At 55.2% G+C, this 21,038-nt stretch overlaps 1 protein-coding gene across 1 annotated transcript in view; it reads left to right on the top strand.

The window, feature by feature from the left end:
• TTLL9 (tubulin tyrosine ligase like 9) overlaps positions 1–20,384 on the top strand; it is a 29,196-nt gene extending 8,812 nt beyond the window's left edge. Inside the window, exons 4-14 of the mRNA XM_044455464.1 lie at positions 730–841; positions 2,227–2,412; positions 9,915–9,983; positions 11,238–11,328; positions 12,265–12,305; positions 12,407–12,494; positions 13,733–13,791; positions 15,333–15,529; positions 18,422–18,535; positions 19,540–19,661; positions 20,275–20,384. Coding sequence (XP_044311399.1) covers positions 730–841; positions 2,227–2,412; positions 9,915–9,983; positions 11,238–11,328; positions 12,265–12,305; positions 12,407–12,494; positions 13,733–13,791; positions 15,333–15,529; positions 18,422–18,535; positions 19,540–19,661; positions 20,275–20,345 — 1,150 coding nt within the window. The 3' untranslated portion in view covers positions 20,346–20,384. The remainder of the gene's footprint in view (positions 1–729; positions 842–2,226; positions 2,413–9,914; positions 9,984–11,237; positions 11,329–12,264; positions 12,306–12,406; positions 12,495–13,732; positions 13,792–15,332; positions 15,530–18,421; positions 18,536–19,539; positions 19,662–20,274) is intronic.
• Positions 20,385–21,038: the final 654 nt, after the last annotated feature.

Raw genomic sequence — 21,038 nt, 5'->3', positions numbered from 1 at the left:
CAGCATAAAGCATCTGGCCTAGACCAGATAAAAAGCCAGCAGCAGAGTTGCAACTCCAGCCCAGAACATGCCAGTAAAATGGTCGGGAAGGCCAGAATATACGAATGCGTGTTCAGGACATTCCTACAAGATAGCCTGTGCTTGCAGGCATGCAATCTAAAAAGACATGACACACATGAAAAACAATAATGGGGAGGGAAGAGTGAAAAAGCCAACTCTCTTGGAGGGCCCCCGCCGCACCCCTGCCTCCCCTCGCAGAGCCAGGATTCCCAGGCTGAGGAAAAAGCGTGAGAGCAGCGGAGCGGAAGGGGCTGCCTCACCAGCACCTGCAACCTCCAGCAACCTTTTATCAGGGAGTTCCCTAATTTGATAACCCCACAAAGGAGCCCTGTTAGTCTTCATTGAAACATATATTAAAAGCGTCAGGCTGCACCTTGAAGACTAACCCAAATGATTTCTTTTCAAAGAGCATTCGGTACACTCAGCTTTGATTGTTTCCAATAAACACGTCACTGCAGCAGTACGGTTATCATAGTTCCGGAAAATTGATATTTTCAGATTGAAGCAGGCCTGGGAGCAGCACTCGCTCTTAAAATTAAAGGCCCGGGAAGTTTATGACATTTTAAGCCAGTTAATTAACAAACCCATAAAAGTGCAGTGAGAGCATAAAAGAGGCGCTGACATGCTGTGTGTGCGCCCAGCTGGATGCGGTCTGACCTTTCGTGGCAGGGAAGGCGAGTGGGACTTCTACTGGTGCGACGTCCGCTGGCTGCAGGAGAACTTTGACCATACCTACATGGACGAGCACGTGCGCATCAGCCACTTCCGCAATCACTACGAGGTAGGGGGAGCAGGCGGGGGCACGGGGCTTCGGGGTGGAGCAGCGCAAACTCTGGCTGAGCGCGTCTGCAGCTTTCCCGGGGGCTTGCTTGTTGCATCGGAAGTGACCCGCTCCATAGGGCTCTCTGCGAAATCGCCATGTCTGAGGTCCTCTCTCGCTCAAAACAGGCCTGGTTTCAAAAAATGTGTCTCTGACTCTGGCCCCTGTACTTGTGGAAGCGGGACCGGTGGAAGGCGCTTCTGCTGCATGAGGCCTCTCCTGCTCCCCACAGCCCCAGTGACCCTGCTCTGGAGGGCTCCTCACCCTCAGGAGCAGAGTTTGAGGACACACAGAAGACTGCAGGGGGGAGGGGGGTCTCTGCCTTCTCTCCGTCCCTCTAACAGGAACCGTCTCAGCAGCAGACCAAAGCATCAGATTTTACCTCACGTCTGTGGCACAAATTACATGTCCAGTGCAGGCAGGCGCACGCTGGCTCTGAATTGTGCATCTTGGTGATGCATCACGTCGATGGGATCTGGGACATCCTGCTGGGGGTGCAAGGAGGGTGGAGACGAAGATCGCCTGCCTTGGATGGCTGATCTCAGCGGGCAGAAGCTTTTGCCCCAGAGCGCAAGGGAAACGGGCTGAAGCAGCACCTGGATGCTGCCCGTCCTGCCCACAAGCTCCAGTGCCAGAGCGCTTTCCTCTGGGCTGCAGCTGGCGTGCATCTTCCGGCGCCAGCTGTGAGGGCAGCGGGGGGATGCTGTGCGGGTGGAGCCCCGGCTCTGACGTGCGAGTGTGTTTCCGGGGCTGGAACGGAGGGCTCAGCCCCTCCCGTGGCCACCCACACCCTGCCTTGTGGCCCTAGGATTGCACCGAGTCCATTTTGTCCCGGTCAGTTGGATCCTTTCGCCCCAGTGGCCGTGTGGTTTGTGTTCAATACCCTTTTTGTCACCTTGTTCCTATTTTCTAATGCAGAGTGTGATTTTGCAGTTTGTGTGTCACCTTGTGAGCAGACAGAGGGAGTTAGAATGACTTCAAATAAATAATGATAGTATACAGAAAGGCAGTGACTTTATCCCCATATTAAAGATGGGACTTGGGACTGGTGCCAGGAGAGGGTGGCTGGTTTGTGGTTATCCTAGAATGCGACGGCTGAAGCAAGCATGGCACGGCATTCACGCGGGGGGGCGGGGGGCCATTGCTCTGGGAGAACAGCCACCGCCCCGGCAACGTGTCCCAGATTCATCGCATGATAGCTTGATGGAAGCTGATACTTGTGGGAGACGGAGGCCCTACAGAATTACAGCCAGTTAAGGGCACGTCTGTGCAGCACCTTCCTGCGCTGAAGCGGTTTTATATTCGCATTTACGAGGCTGTTCTGATGGTCTTTGATGTGTGTTCAGCTGACCCGGAAGAACTACATCGTGAAGAACCTGAAGCGGTTTCGGAAGCAGCTGGAGCGAGACGCCGGGAAGCTGGAGGCCGCCAAGTGTGACTTTTTCCCGAAGACCTTTGAGATGCCCTCGGAGTACCACTTGTTTGTGGAAGAGTTCCGCAAGAACCCCGGCATCACCTGGATTATGAAACCTGTAAGAGAACCGCTGGCTGAGGGAGAGCAGGACGAGGGAAAGCAGCTCTGGAGTCGGCCCGAGAGAAACGAAGCACATAAATTGACGTGCGCAAACGAGTGCATGAAAAGGGCCCCAGCGCCATCCCGGCAGTCGGGGAGGCAGGCTTAGTTCAAGCCGGGACGGGGCCAGTTCTCTTCCGGCACACGTGGCCGTTCTCGTTCTGAGCCAGGCAGCTTCCTGTGCTCTGGGCTGGTTGCCCGAGTGGATGTGGGTGTCCAGGCAGCCAACACGCTGCGCTCCATCCGCGCCTCGGTCTCTGCCGTAAGTGGCCCAGAGCTGCAGGCCTGCGCTGGTTTCCCTTTCCTGTTCAAACCAGGCGGTCACTCAGCCAGGCTCTTTCCACGGAGAACCAGGCTTCCAGATCTAACGTGCTAGAAGGGATCGTAGGTCAGAGAACAGAGGGAAGGCACACGGCCGCCGTTGAGTCAGTGAAGCTAAAGGGGCCTGGCTTTGGTCCTGGGCAGCTCGCACAGGAGGCTGGGTACCCGGCCAAGGCTGCTTCGCGCTCCCCCCCTTGCAAGAGGACCAGGGTGGGAATGCAGTAAGCCAGCACCGCTGGGTTTCTGTGGGTGGCCCCTGGCCTTGCCCGTCCCCTGGAGCTTCAACTGCCCCTTTCCAACACCTTCAGAGGAGTTGTATTTTCCCGAACGCTCCGATTCTGCTCACTCACCTCCCTAATGCAAGCAGGAAGAATGCTGCCTCTTTTGGAGGCTGGCAGGATGCTGGGGCGAGCTGGGGCAAGGCTTGGCTGTTGCCAGATTATGAGAGAGATGGCGCATCATGAATACTGCACCGCCGCGCATCATTACCTGCACACCCATCTGTGAGGCTCGCAGCGGGACAGGTCGTTTGCCGGGCAGATAAAAGCGGCACCAGCCGCTTCGCCTCCCACCGGCAAACACAGGGCGTGCTTCCAAGTGTGGGAAAGGGAGGTAATTATGCAAACGAGCATGTGAATTACTGCCAGGAGGATAACAGCCTGCGATTATCTAAGTCTACAAATGATAATTTGCGTTAATTGCCAGCAAGAAACCTTACATTAAGTCGATTTGGGCCCACATCCTCAATTAACATTGGGGAGAAAACCAGGATACACTAAATGAGACGGTATTGAAAAGGTTGCAATTACCAATGTTGCATCGACAAGTGGAAGGATGCAGGCTGCAGAAGGCTCCGAGGTCGTGATGGGAGCTGGACTTACCTCATATTTTGGTTAATATTTGTGTATTTATAGTCCCTCTGTTGCTTAGGGCGCAGGAAAGCATAAATACAGATAAGTTAACATGGATCTAAAATACTTGCTTACATAGCTCTTTTGTGCTGCTTTTGGGAAGGCCTTGCGGCAACCGATAACATGGCTTCCATTCTGCTTCCCCTTGTCGCAGGTGGGGTTGGGCTGGACTCAATGGCAAGGAGCTGTAAATTTCTGCACTGCAAATTCTGCAAGCTGAAAATCTCCCTTTCATGCCCGCAGAATATGAAGCCAGAATATGTCATAGTTGCGGCATTGTCCTAAGAGGGCGCGATTGAAAAGGAATGAGCCGACCTATATGGCGAGGCCGGTAGGGAGGGAAGGATAAAGCACAAAGATGCACGTTTTGGGGCTTTTGTCCCTTTTTGGAAGTGCGCATTTGCACAACTCTGAATTTGCAGAGATGTGTACAAATGCAATTTCTCAAAATCAGTTCTCCGAACACACAGAGGACAAAAATGAATGGCACCAGACTTTCTGTGAAGGATATACAGTATATGTACGCTGGGAACTGACTGGGGAATGCTGGGAATTATAGGCATTTTTTCTGCCTAAACCTGTATAAGGATTGCTCAAGAAATTATTCTAATCACGGTCACTTTAACAGCACTAGTAACCCTAACCTGAGTAGTTTTAAGAATATGCTTCCCGGCTGCTCTTTCTTGCTGTGCTGCTAGTCCATGGATCAAGGCCCTTCCTGCATGTGAAGGGGTTGTTTTGTCTAGTTTATCTTGTCTCTGCTGGTCAAAACACGCTGGCCAGAACGGCTTTCATGTTTTCTCCCGCACTCTTTCCCCTCACTTGCCCCACCCCAGGACATGCAGTAAGGAGGAAGAGAGGTGGATCCTTCCGCCTCTAATCGGTTCAACTAGCCCACCCAGTGCCCAGCCCCAGTGGCCTGCTTGTCCCCAGTTACATGGGACTGATGGAGGAGCAGATATAATTGCTGAGCAAACCATGCTAACTGACATCACGATCGTTAGAAGCACAGCGGCCTGCATGGAGCGTGCGCACCGTCCTCCTCGGTGGGGCAGAATCTGCCAGTCCCCTCCCAGGCCCCCGTAAAACAGGCCGGCGGCCAAGGCACCTTTTTTCGGATGACTTCTTGCCACGCTGTGCTCTGTGCTGCTTTCAGGCAGCTATCACTTAAAAGGTGGCGGGCGGGCAGGATATCTCAAGAAAGTGCCTGCAATAAAAACATTTCTTTCTTTGCCTTACAAAATGTTCTGCTGGGAAAAAATACATGGGTCTTAAAACCCAGAAGGTTATATACAAGCCTGACTCAGGGACAGTTTAACAGCCCAATATCTCACTTCCTGCAGGGCTCCGAACGCTTGCTTTATCACCTGGGGGAACTAGGATGCCGGGATTGCTAAGCCAGCGCCCAAGAGGGCTGCTAAGGCTGCAGAAATGCAGAGGACTTCCGTGACTTTAGATGGACAGACAGACCTGCAAAATTCCAGGGATGCCGACAGGGGATTAGTTTAGGACCAAACCTTCCAGATACACAGAGGGATTCTAGCAAGGAGTGAATTCCAGAAGCCACAGTGATCTAGCATGATGCTGTAGCTCGTGCTGCACTATTGATTTTTTTTATCGTTAGGAAATGCCCATTGGATGTGGAACATGAGTGGCCTTGGTACCTATGGGGGAGAGAGTGAGGGGGGTGGGTTGCTAATCTCAACAGCTTTGCCCCATATGTTTTGCTAAGACCAAGTTTCAAAGGAGACAAGAACCTCGGGAATCTTGGATAGGGTCCCCCATGGCAAGTCCAGCTGCAGAGCTGGGAGAGGGTTTGGCAGGGCCTGTAATGCTTGGGGGGCAGCACTGACCTCCTTCCCAGTTGAAGTCAACCTCCCAAGGTGGCTGTTTGCCCCAGGCGGTCTCTGTGGATCAGGCTGGATGGGGCCCTCCCTTCCAGCCGCATCTGCTCTTTTAAGAAACAGGCGGAAGAACCTTGCGGGTCCCTCCCCACAGGTCTTGTTAGACCCACAGGCCCCTTGTTCCAGCCCCTCCTGTGCTGTTGTTGGACTCGAGGGGTCCAGATACACTGCGCCCTGCCAGTTCAGCACGGTGGCGATGGGAGGCAGAAAAACTATTTTATTCTGCAGAATAAACTTCGATCACAGCAAAGTGGCGGTCGACTTGAGGGCACAGCGGTGTCCCTTTTACACCCCACGTGACCAGGTAGCGATGGCAGCTGCTTATTGGGCTGGAATTCCCGCCGCAATTGCCGATAGGCACCGTCAAACTCAGGTGGCCCCTGCGCTTGCTTGGGCGGCTGGGCTACCTGGGAGCTTCAGGAGGCGGGACCTCTAAATCCCGCACCGCATGACTCGCCTGCCCCGCTTAACTCCCGTCGGGCTTTCTGTGAGCCTCTCCCAGCCTCGACCGTTCCGCCTGCCATAAGGGGCTGACCGCACGCGCCTCTTGTAAGGATTGCGAGCACGATATATGTGCCGTGCGTCGAACGCTCCAAAGAGCCAAATGTTTGCTAAATGCAGCGATTCTTCAAGGACTCGCTCCTTTCTCTTACTTCATCTGCTGGGTTTCGTGCCTCTTCCCCCTGCACCTCCTGCTCCCCATGTTCCTTGGGGCTCGCCCTCTCTGTTTCTCTAAGGCGTATGCTTGGAACAAGAGAAAAATGTGATTTACAGGTGTATCGGATAGAGGAGTATAAAACGTTGCAAGATGCAGGGAAAGCGGAGGAGATGTTTTTCACTCTCTCAAGGGGCTGGTTTGGATGATACGCTGGACTGACCGTGGGTTATTTAACCCACAGTGAGCCGTGGAACATGCCAGGAATGTGCAGCCACTACTGTGCAAGCCCTAATGGGGTGGTAGTGTGCTGTCCAAACCCAACCACTGTGGGTTCTTGGAGGGTTGAACCACCCTCACATAAGCCTCCCATAAACTGAGAGTCATGTGAGGGCTGTTTAACCCTCAATTTACCTGCTGTGGCCAGGTTCAGATGATACTTGAGTAACCCACATTCTCCGTCGTGGCCTCTGTGCATCACACATATGGGTGCGATCTTCCGGCCAAAGGCACTGCGCAGGTACAGCACCCGTATGTGTGACTGCACAGATGGCCACTTGAAGAACATCAGTTACAGGTAAGCAACCTGCTTTTGTTCATACCCAGAAGCCATTTGCACCATAGTTTATCATGGGTTAGATAACCCACGGTGAGCTTGGTGTAGAATTCAACGGGAAGCTGAATGGTAAGGGATTTCAGGGAAAGGCTTCTTCAGACATTGCTTAATTCAGCCTTCCCAGCCTGGTGCCTGGGTTGAATACTCTGTTGGTTGGGGCTGATGGGAGTTACAATACAACACATTTGGAAGATACCAGGTTGAGGGAGGCTGGCATAATTTATGGAACTCGCTGCAGGAAGATGTGGCAGTGGCCAGTCGGTCAGATGGCTTTAAAAGGGGATTTTAGACAAATTCATGGCAGGGTGGAATCTAACCCTAACTCTTATTTATGGACAGACAGGTTGTCTGCATCCTGTGGCTTGTACACAGGTTGTCTGCATCCTGTGGCTTCTGTCTGGCAGTAGAAAGCAGAATGCTGAGCTCAACGGCCTTTTGGCATGAACCAGCAGTTGGCCACAAAGCTGGTGGTGGATCAGCAGGAGTGGCACTCTGCTATGGATTATTTTCTTGTTTGCATTGTTTGAAGCCCAGCTCCAGAACCTTCTGATTTACAAGGAGAATAGCTGTGGAAAAAAACATAGTCCTACTAAAACCTTTCCCAAATACTTGCAAGAGCACAGGAAACTTTTGCCTGAAATGTAGAAGAGACAAATTGTAGAGTAACACAAGAGGCCGTAAAGATTTTACCAGCTCTCCTTTGGGATGGCCAGCATAACTCACCCAGTGCACCACTCCGCCTGAGTAATGCCACCATCCCAAAGTTGTGCCCATAAAACCTTTATATCATGGCACACCATCAAGCATTCCCTTTTATACTGCTAAATAAAATGGCACTGTCAACTTGAGAAACACAGCCTCGGCTTTCCACTGAGCTGCAGCTGGAAAGTTTGTGGATGACTGGCTTTGAGACAAATCAGGGCCTTCTTCTAGGCTTCTTCCCAAAGAGCTCAAGGGTGGGCGGGTCGGTCGGATGGTGGTTTCACAAGATGTGCATTAACGGAGCCCCAGGAAGCATCTATTAAGTGGGAAAGGGTCGTGGGGTCCTTTGAGCCACAGACAGCCACAGAAATAACACATTGCAGCTACCAGAGGTTAATCGCAGTTTTGTTAATTATTTCAGAATAAGAGAAGGGGCAGAGCTCAGTGGTGCGACATGGACATAGTTCAGTGGTAGAGCACATACTTTGCATTATTTATTTATTTATTTATTATTTTTCCATTTATATGCCATCTTATTACCAAAGTCATTTTTAAAAGATCAGGTGATAAGACAGAGGAAAGAACTTCTCCAAATTTTGACCTGGAACTAGTTGCAATTTAAATTGTTATGGATCTTATACTGTTTTATTATTGCTTGTTTGTTTAGTTGCGAAGTTGTGTCTGACCCATCACGACCCCATGGACAACATTCCTCCAGGCCTTCCTGTCCTCTGGAGTCTACCCAAACCCACACCTACCATCCCAGTGACTCCATCCAGCCACATCATCCTCTGCCGTCCCCTCCTTCTTTTGCCATCTATTGTTCCCAGCATCAGGCTCTTCTCCAGGAAGTCTTTCCTTCTCATGAGGTGGCCAAAGCATTTGAGTTTCATCTTCAGGATCTGGTCTTCTAAAGAGCAGTCAGGGTTGATCTCCTCTAGGACTGACCGGTTTGATCGCCTTGCGGTCCAAGGGACTCGCAGGAGTCTCCTCCAGCACCACAATTCAAAGGGTCAGTTCATTGACGCTCAGTTTTTCTTATGGTCCAACTCTCACAGCCTTACATTACAACTGGGAAAACCATAGCTTTGGCTATACGCACTTTTGTTGGCAGGGTGATGTCTCTGCTTTTTAGTATGCTGTCTAGATTTGCCATAGCTTTCACCTCTCTTAATTTCAAGGCTGCAGTCCCTGTCTGCGGTTATCTTGGAGCCCAGGAAAATTAAATCTGTCACTACCTCCATTTCTTCCCCATCTACTTGTCAGGAAGTGAGAGGACCGGATGCCATGCTCTTAGTTTTCTTAAATGTTGAGTTTCAAGCCAACTTTTGCACTCTCCTCCTTCACCCGCATCAAGAGGCTGTTTAGTTCCTCTTCACTTTCTGCCAGGAGAGTGGTATCATCTGCATATCTGAGGTTGCTGATATTTCCCCCAGCAATCTTAATGCCAACTTGTATTTCATCCAGCCCGGCCTTTGACATGATGTACTCTGCATATAAGTTAAATAGGCAGGGGGACAGTATACATCTTTGCCATACGCCTTTCCCAATTTTGAACCATCCATTCCTATAGCTGTAGAATAATTCTGTTTGGTTCTACAGTGATTTGAAATCCAAAACAAAATGAAGAGGAGTAGAAAAGAATTTTCCCCTGCTTTTGACCCCTCAGCCAGTAGATTTTGCGTCGCTTAGACAGGCCTGGTGTGCCTGGGTGTGGGCAGCTTTGTTCATTCTTCTGTAGCGCGCCAGTGGCCAGAGCAGTGAAGCCATGGCTTGTGCTTCAGTAGGAAGGTCAACAGTCCAGTCTTCTGCTTAGCCTTTATGCAGCCCAGAATGAGGCCGTGACCTGTGCCAGTTTTGGAGAATAGTTCCAGGAAGTGGTGTTGGCAGCAGAATTGAGCTTCCCAAGGCGCTCTGGTTTTCATTTTGGGAAAAGGCGCTTCCAGCTCTTTTGCCTGTGAAGATATGCATGACGTATGCAAGCAATGCCTGGCATGTTTCAAAGAGGTGGCTGTATTACTAAGATGGCAGTGGGCAGGGGACAGAATTTTCTCCCCCGATAGAAGCAGAATGGCCTATATAATTTTCTAAAACTTCAGAATGAAAGATGTAAAATGACAGAATTGTGGACACGGGCAGAATGTATGCAATCTGTGGAATCCGGCTGTTCTGAGGCACTGCTTTGGTTACTGGAGCGCAATTGATTAGCGGTTTGCAGGTTCATGTATTGATTAAGAGCAGGGTGTTGACAGCCCTGGAAACCGTCACTTCATCACCGCTTGCTTTCTGTGGGCCAAGAAGCAGCAGCCAGTCGGGTGAAAGGCGAGTGACGGTTTTCTTCCTTTCCTGCAGGTTGCCCGGTCTCAAGGGAGAGGCATTTTTCTCTTCCGGAAGCTCAAGGATGTGATTGACTGGAGGAAGGTGAGATGCCTTCTCCTTCTCACCTCTCAGGAAGGGATTAGTTGGGAACATCCCGCCTTACAGTTTTGCTCGGTGAGCAACACCTTTCCATCCGGCAGCTAGAGGCTGGGACCCCCTTTTCCTCCTGCTCTTTGCTTAGGATTTAGATTGGTCAGTGGGGGCTTCCTGTGGCTTATGCTGCCATGGCGAGGTGGTAGGCCTGGGAGCATTTACTCTCTTCCAGCCTCTTCAGATCCTGTGGCCTAGTTCGTACAAAACAGTACCCCATGGTTTATCTAACCCATGGTTTGTTGGATCCTCTGACAGAAGATTGAACAAACCATGGTTTGTTTTCCCCCTCCCCTTCCCTCCATATATTCCACATGCAGCACTGTGGGACTGGTGTATGGAACATTGTTTTAACTACCCTTGCCCATCATCTCTGTAGCCTGGTGAGACAACCATGAACAGCTGGCGGCTCTGGGTGCACAATGAGCAAGCCATAATTTAAAAAACCCAGTTCACAATCCAACATAAAGCCATGCTGGCACATCATGATAGCCCAGAATTCAACAAACTGCACCATGGGCTAGCAGACGAGGCCTTGGCCTGAGCTGAACAGTGTCGTCCTGTGAATTCTCAAGTGTAGAGCAGAGATGACAGCCAAATGAACTTATGGGGCAGATGGAGAACCCCCAAGTTCTGGTTTCCCATTCGTGCCCCATACAATGCCTTTGCCCCTCTCGCCAAAGGGACCCAGTGATTCTAGTCTGGAGAAGGTGCTGGGCCTCCCAGCTCTCGCTCTGGACAACACACGCACCCAGGACCTGTCCCCCAGGCAGACAGGCAGACAGACTCTTCCAGCCATCATATCAGAAGAGGCCTAGGATGGGGCTGCCCATGCTGAGCTCTGCGGTCCTTGACATTCCACATTCATCACGTCCAGGCATCCCTGGCTTCCATCACGGGGGGTTGTAAAGCTTTGTGTGGCAGCCCAGGAAGCCAAGGGTGGGTGGCCCACGCTTGCCCGCTGCTGCCTCGCGTGGCCCGGCTGGCTGTTCAGCAGCATTTCGGTGCAGTGCTGGCTCCCGGCAGCAGAAGCAGACGGCAAAACCCGCATCAGAGCCGAACCCAGGGAAGACCTTCCCTGCCGGGCCCCAAACCGTGCAGCCGGCCTCCTCCTGCGCACCGGCAAGTGCCGAGTCCAGGCCAGCCTGGCTGAGCAGTTGCTCCCGTGCTTCCGATCCCAGCAAGTCCCCTCATTTCTTTCCACAGGACGGTGCTCGCTTCGATGAGCAGAAAGATGAAATCCCGGTGGAGAATTATGTGGCTCAGCGATATATCGAGAACCCGTATTTAATAGGTGGTGAGTTGCCTGCCCAGTCTCTCTACCAGTCCAAAATGCGGTTTTCTTGGTAACCACGTTGTCTTTAATACAGAGCTGTTCTTGGGGCGACCCGCCAGCACAGAGCTCCTCCCGTGGAAATTGCTCCCTCTGCTGGTCCGGCCTGAAATGGCGGTGGGGCACAAAGGCCGTGCCCACGGGACACCTCCCCCTGAGGTCCCTCTCTGGGAAGTCCAAGAGACGCTCGGGCTTCCGCTGGCAACGGCCTATGCACTTGGCAGCCCATGGCTTGCAGCACACTGCCACCTCGGAGAAGACAAGGCAGCAGTTCTGTTGTTCCCAATTATGCTGGACTATTGTACAAGAGTCCGTGGTTTCTTTGATGACCTCGACTTTCCACCTGCTCTTAGCTGCTTTGCAGATGATGTGGCATCGGAAGAGTGGGGAAGGGGTGGCTGCTGGTCCGTCTTGGCAGGATAATCGGGGGGAATTGCCGTTGCCTCTTGGGAGGGGAAAGTTTGGCTGCACTTTGCTTTATTCTCCCTTCGGCCAAGCTGGTGGATTATATCAATGAATTTGCACTGTTTTATTCCACATTGTTTGGCTGGACCGCCTTTTTCATAGGCGTTTCCTTACCGGCACTGTCGTGCTTTGTCACCATGCTGAATCGCCACGTTCATTGCTGCGCATCTGATAAGCTGTTAGCCACTAGGGGAATGGACTCACAGAAAGAGGCATACAACTACATGGATGCCCCTGATGGTTTTTAAAAATTACGACTTCCTGGTATTCTCCGGCAGTGTTTCGGGCGTCCGTGTTTCAGTCCTTCCCTCCCTAAGCAGCAGCGTCAAGCTAATCTGTGCTGCACAGAGACCGATCTGAGCTCCGGGGTGCGGTGTTCCTGGACCGCAAGGAATGAATCGCAGTCTCCCCGACGCTTTTCTCTTTGGTTTGCAGGTCGGAAGTTCGACCTGCGGGTGTACGTCCTGGTCATGTCGGTGAGTGAGCCGGAGTGCTTGGGCCACCCGCGGCCTCCCCGCCCGCGTGGGGTCTTCCCGGGAAGGCCTCACCGCTCACCTCTGCTTTCCCTCCCTCCCAGTACCTCCCGCTCAAAGCGTGGCTCTACCGGGACGGCTTCGCCCGCTTCTCCAACACCCGCTTCACGCTGAATTCCATCGACGACCACTGTATCCTGGCCCGTTGCCTCCCTCCCCACGGGCTGCCTCGCAAGGCGCGAGCGAGGCCCCGGCGCACGGGGCCGCCTGCCGGCCCGTGAGCGTGCGGCCCCTTGGCAGCCGTCCGCAGCCTGGTACCCTCCGGCAGTGCTGGACCACAGCTCCCAGCGGGGTGGGCCGGGGGATGCTGGGAGCCGCTGTGCAACACGTCCGCCGTACATCTGGGATGGGGAACGGGCGGCTGGCAGGAGGCTGTTGGACTACAGCTGCCATCTGCCCCAGCCCGGACAGTGCATGGCAGCTGTACCCGAGAACAGCTGGAGGACCATGACTTCCCCAGCCTCTATTCATCTATTTATTTACATGTATTTATAGGCCGCCTAACAGCGTTCCGAGCACCTCGGTGTTTAGCCATGCCGGCCACACGACCACGGAGACCGTCTGCAGACAAACGCTGGCTCCCTCGGCCAGGAAACGGAGAGCCAGTGTGGTGTCGTGGTGAAGAGCGTGGGACTGGGACTCAGGCGATCCAGGTTCGAGTCCCCGCTCGGCCACGGAACCAGCTGGGTGACTTTGGACCAGTCACAGACTCTCAGCCCAACCTACCTCACAGGGCTGTTGTTGTGGGGATAAGATGGAGGAGGAGAATGATGTCAGCTGCCTTGAGCCCTTTGAGGAAAAAGGCAGGATATGAATTGAAAAATAAAAAATAGAAAATAAAAAATGAGCACCGCCCCTGAGAGTCAGGCATGGCTGGACTTAATGTCAAGGGGAAACCTTGACCTTTATCATGGCCGAGGCCTCCCTAGGCAGCCTTCATACCTGCGGCCGTCTGTGGCCACGGACGTGCCCCTGCCTAACCCCACACTGATGAGCAGGAGCCCTCCGCGCTGCCGGACAGGCTGTGGCCGGAAGTGCCGGGGCTGAACCGGGACCCCGGTGCGCGGCAAGGGCTGTGGAGCCTCAGGTGAGGGAGGGAAGCCCAGCTTGGGACCATCAGGGCAGCTTCGGCCTTTAGCTCTCCACTTTCCTGCACGGACAGCGAGATGCCCATTTCCTCCTGCTTCACCTTGTCATGGACAGACCCTGCCTGTTTCCCCCTCGGGGGCCCAGGTATCGGTCGGGTGGGTGGGTGAGAGGATACATGGCTGGGAGCCAGAGCTCCGTGGGGCTGCTGGGGGGCAGGCCTGACCTTCGGGTGCTGAGCGCGCCCCTCCTGCGCATGCTTTCCTTACCCCACTTCGTGGCAGATGTTCACCTAACGAATGTCGCGGTGCAGAAGACGGCCCCCGACTACGACCCCGAGAAGGTGAGCCATCTTCTGGGCACTTCCTTCACCTCCCCGTGCTGTTCCTTAGCGTGCATCCAGCAGGTGGGCCAAGCTACACAAAACAAATCCATGAAGCAAAAGCAGCAAACATGCTGCAGCAACATTTCGAGCAACCTGTGAACGCGTACGGTTTTTCAGCACGTTGCAGGCACTTTGGTGCAATCGCAGAAACACTCTGGGGGCGACAGGGAAGGGAACTGCACCCAAGCTACTGGGCTATCATAGGTGGATTTAACCTGGGTTAATCGTGGCCCGTGAACTGATTAACATGCTAACGTTGGCTGGGAATTATGGGAGTTGTAGTCCAGCGCAGCTGGAGGACATTCAGGTGGGAAGGGAAACCTGTCCTACCCACAGCCAGGTTTCCCCCACTGAAATGGGCACAGCTTCGAAAGTAGCGGAGTGTTTTAAGGGTTTGCTGCAGGGGAAACGCAGGCAGGCTTGGAAGGAACACGGGGGAGCGCTTCCCAGCTGCTCCTGGTTCTTTACCTCCTGGTTCTCATCTGTTGCTGGAAGGACTCGAGTCCCCCACTGGCCTCTGGGGACCCTGGAGTGTTCGTGCACGGCTGCCACACACTCCTCCTTGGGGCCTCCCCGGTGCCTGCAACGGCCACCTTCCGGGGCTGCGACCATGCCTTCTCTCCCTTCTCTTGCCTCGCCGCACTGGCTTCCCGGGCCCTCTGTGTCAGCTTCCTGCTCCCAATGCTCACGAAGCCCTCCAGCTCTCCCCGGGCTCCATGTCCCTGCCTCTCCCCCTGTCCCTCGCGTGCTTACAGACGCTTGTGTCGCGGGAGCAGCAGCTTCAGTGTGTTCCTTGCACCTTCGGTGTGGCACAGGCATGCCCAGGAGAGCCACAGGCCAGGCCTGCCCTGGTTCCCCCCTAGCACTAGGCCCAGGTCTCCCCTCCAATACATGCTCGATGGCTGCCGACCCCATCCCCTCTGCCTCCTCCCACCGGGGTGCCCTTCAGCACACCACTCGGTCCTTCCCATTCAGCAGGTCGTGTGCCTGTCCTGCGAGAAGCACCTCCTGAACTGCCCCGTGCTCGGCCGTAGCTGTGCCGCCCGCACACGCAGCCCTGCATGCACCGGTCGGTCTGCCCCTCATCGTGGCAGGTTTCTGGGCAGAGGCTGCCTCCACGCTTCGTTCCGTTCAGTGCTGCGCACGCTCGTCGTGATGGCCGTCCTCCCTGCAGCACGGCAAATGCAGAAAAGCCCCGGGGTGCGGAAACCCCCGAGGGCCACCCGGGCCAGCTGGGGGGGCGGCGGTGGCGGCAGCGGCCGCTCCTGGTGATCCGGGGGCGTGTCTGTCTGTCGCTTCAGCCCCAGCTGCACCTCGCTTTCACCCGCCTGCGTTGTAGCCAGTGGTCACTGTGTGAGCTGGTTTGGCAGCGGCCCAGTAGTGAGGGGGCTGCCTGGCTGAGCGGTGGTCTGAGCCCAGGCCAGCCCAGTCCAAGCTCAGCAGGCTGCCTCCTCGGCTCGGCTCGGCTCGGCTCCACTAATCAGCCTGTCTTGGGGCAGGGATGCAAGTGGATGATCCAGCAGTTCCGCCTGTACCTGACGGCCAAGCACGGGGCGGAGAGCACCGAGAACCTCTTCTCCGAGATGGACAACATCTTCATCAGGAGCCTGCAGAGCGTCCAGAAAGTCATCATCAGCGACAAGCACTGCTTCGAGCTGTACGGTTACGACATCCTGATCGACCAGGACCTCAAGCCGTAAGGAGGGAAACGGAGGAGCAGAGCGAGCCGGAAGGGGTCTCCTGGGCCATCTAGTCTGAGAGCAGCTGGGAGGCAGGGAGAGTTGGCGGGGGCGGCAGCGGGCAGCTGGGGGGACGGAGGGCAGGATCGCCAGGCGATGGGGATGCAAGCTTCTGCGGGACGCGTGGGCGAGTTCCTGTGGCCTGTGCCCAGGACGCATCGCCGCAGGGAACCCACGGATGGGCGGCGTCCTTGCTGAGATCACGAGCGGCGGCCTCGCCGCAGGGCACTCTCTGTGTTTGATATTCCTGGGGGGCTTCCCCTGCATGTGATGGCTCGGACTGGACGGGTGGGGGGTTCGCACTTGAGCAGGCACTGGTGGAAAGGAGTCCTTTTCACTGGCCTCTTTCGAGCCAGGAGTGGCGGCTTGCCTTGCGGTCCCCGCGTCTTTCAGCCGAGGGCCCCCATCAGCCCTGGCCAGCAGAGGCGCAGGGGCGGTATATTGGGCGGTATAGATACGAATTAAATGAATTGTAAATAAACAGGACCGGCGTGAGCTCGAGCTCAGGGCTACAGGGTAACGTTGCTCCAGACCGGAATTTTGTCTTGCTGGCTATTGACTGCTCCTGAGAGGGGCTCTCCGCAGTCTCAGGCCCCAGGTTCTTTCGGAGCCCAGCTGCCCAAGACCCTCACACCAGGGGTTGAGCCTGGGGCCCTCTGCATGCGGACCTCGTGCTCCGCCATCGAGCGAGCGGCAGCGCCTCCCGTCACCAGAGGGAGCTCCCGGCAGCCTTCAGAACTGCTGCTGATGCATTCCCTGTGCTCTTCAGGGGATACCCACCTCGTGGTGGCGGCAGGGGGGACAGATGTCCTCCGAGCCTAGGAAGGCTCTGAAGCCGGTGGCTCGACCCGCTGCCACTGGCTAGAAAGGCGAGGGCAAGACGTAGCAACGCTTCCCCCGTGCAGCTCTGTGTCGCGTTCCTTGGATGGACCGCAGGCTTCTTAGGCACCCCAAGCTTTCTGCCCTGCGGCCAAGGTCCAGGGCGCCGACGCCCCAAATTACCAGCCAGGGAGTGGCTGGCGATGAGGGCAGCAGACACAGGCCCTGTAGGCATGCTGACGTTTCGATTCAAGCAGGTTTAAAATACAGGGCTGCATGTGCTCAGGGTGTCGCCATCATTAAGGCAATGCTGGCAAACCGTTTGCGCAGAAGGGCGAAGGAGCTGCGAGGCATGGAAAGGTGGTTGGGGGCGAAGGGGTGCCCTCCGCTACGGAGGGGCCCAGGAGACCCTAGGCCGAGCTCTGGAGTTCCCCGGCTGCGTCGCTGGCTCGATGGGCGCTCAAGAAGACGCTCGAAGACAAGGCTGCCTCTTCGGCCACAAAGGCGGCCAGGACGGAAGCACCTCTGCATGAGCGAGGGGCATGCAGAACGCCACTCGAATGCCAAGAGGAGACACGGGCCTGCCCGTGCCGGTGCGAACTGGACCAGGGCCGTGCAGTGAGCTCAGCTGAGCGGCGGAAGGTCGCCGAAGCGGGGGCTGCAAGCACGGCTTGCTCACACGCCTCTTTCTTCCAAGGAGATGTGCCTGTCGCTCGCGTTGTCTCATGCCCGTGCCGCCCAGTAGCGCTGCGTTGAGGGGCCACACTCCCAGCTCAGAGAGGGAAGGGGCAGCGCCTTGGGCTGCGTTGAGCAGTTGCTGCTGCACCCCCCCCCGCCCCCGTGGGAAAGAGCAATCGTACTGCTGTCGGGAACCGGGGTCTGGAAAGGCATTCCCAGCGCTGCGCTCCTTGGGTCCTTCAGAGGTGCGATAAGGATCGAACTGGCTGAGAGCCCTTGGGTGTGTTTGCCGGGGAAATGTAGCGGGGCTGCATGGCACGCGATTCTCGCTGGGGTGGACCAGATAAAAGACCCGTCAGGTGGATCCAGAAGCGGCTACAGATTTGGACTCAAAGAGCACTCTTTCATTCATTCATTCATATCCTGCCTTTTTCCTACAAAGGGCTCAAGGCAGCTTACATCATTCTCCTCCTCCATCTTCTCCCCACAACAACCCTGTGAGGTAGGCTGGGCTGAGAGTCTGTGACTGGCCCAAGGTCACCTAGTTGGCTCCATGGCTGAGCAGGGACTCGAACAAAGGCCGTCTGAGTCCCAGTCCCACGCTCTTCACCACGACACCACACTGCTCATCAGCAGCATCTTCTCAAACCAGGGAGAGGTAACCAGTGGGGTGCCCCAGGCTTCGGTCCTGGGCCCCGTGCTTCTCAATTTCCTTATTCCTCATCTAGATGAGGAAGTACAAGGAATGATACATCTGCAGGTGACATAAAACTGGAGGACAGAAAGAAGACCCAGGATAAGCTGGGATGCTGGGCTGGAATCAACAGAATGAAATTCATTAGGAAGAAATGCCAAGTCCTCCACCGAGGGAAAAAGACCCAAATGCCTCAGTACAAGATGGGAAATACTTGGCTCAGCAGTACGGTGGAAAAGAAGGACCTTGAAGTGGTTGTGGACAAGCTAAATATGAGCCAACAATGTGTTGTAGCCGCTAAAAGGGCAAATGCAATTTTTGGGGTGCATTAATAAAAGAACCACTTCCAAACCACAAGAATTAATAGTTCACCTTTACTCAGAACTAGTTAGGCCTCACCTGGGGTATTGTGTGCATTTCTGGGCACCGAAGTTCAAGAAAGATGCAGAAAAATTGGAAAGGGTCCAGAGGAGGCCGGTCTCGCTCAGCCTTGCCCCTCTCCTCCTCCCACCCCCGGGGCATTGTGGCTCAGCTCGCACCCCCAGTGGCAGGTCAGCCTGGCTCTCCGGACCGGCCGCCACCTCAGCAGCAGACTGACGAGGCAGGCGGATGGCACGGCCCTTTCTCACCCGATGCTCTGCTCCGCTTCCCTTGGCAGGTGGCTGCTAGAAGTGAACGCCTCCCCGTCTCTCACGGCTAGCAGCCAGGAGGACTATGAACTCAAGACCCGCCTTCTCGAGGACACACTGAACATAGTGGACATGGAGGGCAGGTGAGCTGTGGACGATGGGCTGCGTTATTTGTGCTGTCCACCATACTGAGGCCTGTTACCATTTCTGTGTGCATTTTCCATTATTCCAGTGGGAGGGGGGTCCCACTGGAGTCTCTGTCCAATGAAAATACGCAGGCTGGCAAGCAAGCTGTGCTTAGGGGCCCCGCTTCATCGCCCCTGCCTCCCCCCTCCCCGCCCCCCATCCTGTGTATTTCAAGCCCTGCCTTTATTCAGATTAGGTCAAAGGCTCAGAAACAAGGAGTGGGTTTCCAGCCTTCTGCTCCCCATGACTGTTTCCCCACAGGACACAGTCCTCCAGGCATCCTGGGTGAGATGACGGGGCTTGCCCTTCAGCGGAAGAGGGTCCCAACCCCCTGCTTGCCAGGTTGTACCTTCTGGCATTCTGCAGGTGCTAAATTTATGTTCCCAGAACACTGCGTCCACAGGGAGCAGAGCGGTAAACATTTCAGGAAGGCAAAGCGTGCAAACGAGTCTTGTCCACCCATAAACCAGATGGGCCAGTCTGCTCTGGAGGGATTCTCCCTGAGCCGCAGCTTTCCCGATTCTCTGTCCAGCATCCTGCAGCGAGGAGCGAGCGGATACGATCCGTGCCCACAAAGGGATCGCTGTGCAGCTGCGGGGCTGCACCCCATTGACCGCGCCCCATTCGGATCCCTGTGCTCTCCGATCCGGGTGGGGAGCAGGGTGGAGTTGCTGGTGCAGTTAGCGACAGGGGACGGGTATAAACCCAGGCGTGCCCTCCCATGCTCCTATCTGGACTTGTCCTTGGACAAACACGGGGCCATGGGCAGCAGAGGCAGGGAATCCGTCCAGCAGGCCAAAGGCCCGCGCTTTTGCTGGAACCCTGGGCAGGGTGAGCTTGGCGCTGGCGCCCGCATGCAAGCGTTAAAGGCGTGTCTGTATTTTAGACCAGCTGCAGAGTTCGGCCCTTTGAGGCAGTTACACGGCAGTGGACTCATTCAGTGCTGCTTTCGCTCCTGCAGGTTGACAGGGAAAGAGAAGCGCGTGGGAGGCTTCGACCTCATATGGAATGACGGGCCTGTCAGCAGAGGAGACGGGAACCTGGATACACCCATGAACGGCTTTGTGGCAAACACACATCTAGGTACCGAGCTGCAGGGCCCTTGCGGGCTGTGGGCAGGACTCTGGCCCATCACCTGCGTGAGGCTGCAGGTCTCGCTGTTTTTCTCCCCAGGTACCCCCAAAGAGACATGCAAACTCCCACCACTGGTAGTGGTCAGGCGGCCTCGTGGGCGTAGGACTTGCCAAACTATTCAGAGGACTTGTTCCCAAATCAATTTTGCTGTCCTAAGTGAGCGGTTCAGTCAGCATGGTTGAGAGATGAGAATATGATAGTTTGAGATTTTTTAAAAAATGTTCTCGTATAGTTCCTTTAGAGAACCATGCAGCCCTGTGGTTCTCCATTTCCCTTGGAAAACACCGCCTAGAAGGCACACAATGAAGGTACCACAATTTTGCGATCCATTCCTGGCTTGACGCTGGAGAGACGTGGCTCTCGCTCCCCACCTTCGCTTCCCCCAGCCCCGTGCCCGTCACAGCCTGCCCGGTAGCATCAGGGGCTGAGAGGCACGTACAGCATTTCCTCCAGGTGGACGTTCCAATGGGCAGCGGCTCAGCTCGGTCGGAGCAGCCAATTATCTTCTACTCCGCGGAGGAGACAAGTCGCACACAATGCCTTGTTATCGCTCTCGTTCCAGGCTACAACAATGACAGGAAGAAACAGCTGAAGCAGCTCTTCAAGCCTTTTCAGACACAGCCGAAAGTGTAGCACTCAGCCAGAGTGCTGCAGGAGAGACAGTCGAGACAGTCCTGCGCCGGGGACCTGCCGAATCCTCCTCCTCACTGCCTGGCTGAACAGCGCTCCTTGCCCCAGCATGCAGCTGCTGGAATTCCTTTGGGATCTTTGGGATCACCCTCGGAGAAACAGATTCCCGTTTCCCACAGGCAGGCCGAAGGCAGGCCAGAGTGGATTCCAGTGCAGCCTATTGCAAGGCGGAGCCATTGCCGTGTTTGGTGAGAAGCCGGTGTGTGACTTGCCCAGAAAGCATTTAACCTGGACCGCGCAATCGGAGGAGACTGGGGCGGGGGGCGGGGGGGACACAGTTTTTGCTCTGCCTGCTGACGACAGCGACACAGCTGCCCTCACCCACAATGCAGGGGGAGCGCATCCCAGCTGAAGACCTCACGCGAAGGCATTTCAAGAAGTGGGAATAAAAGTTGATGCCTCATGACGGCGGTGCATCCTTTGGTTTGTGACAAGAGACTCAAGTCCAGGATCGGGGTAGGGAGACACGGGGCACCTAGACTGAGCCGATGCGCCCCTTCCTCTCCTTTGGTGCGCATGGCTGTGGTGCAAGCATTGATATCGAAGCAAAACATGCTAAGCACACTGTTCAGGGCAAGACCTCTCTGTTTTTGCAGGTGGGAGATAAATGGATTTCGCCACTTGGGGGAAACTGTC

Source organism: Varanus komodoensis, unplaced genomic scaffold, assembly GCF_004798865.1.
Source record: "Varanus komodoensis strain SLA01 unplaced genomic scaffold, ASM479886v1 scaffold8, whole genome shotgun sequence".
In the NCBI taxonomy this organism is placed as follows: domain Eukaryota; kingdom Metazoa; phylum Chordata; class Lepidosauria; order Squamata; family Varanidae; genus Varanus; species Varanus komodoensis.
Note: the sequence above shows the minus strand (reverse complement) of the source record. Positions and strands in the feature narration are given on the sequence as shown.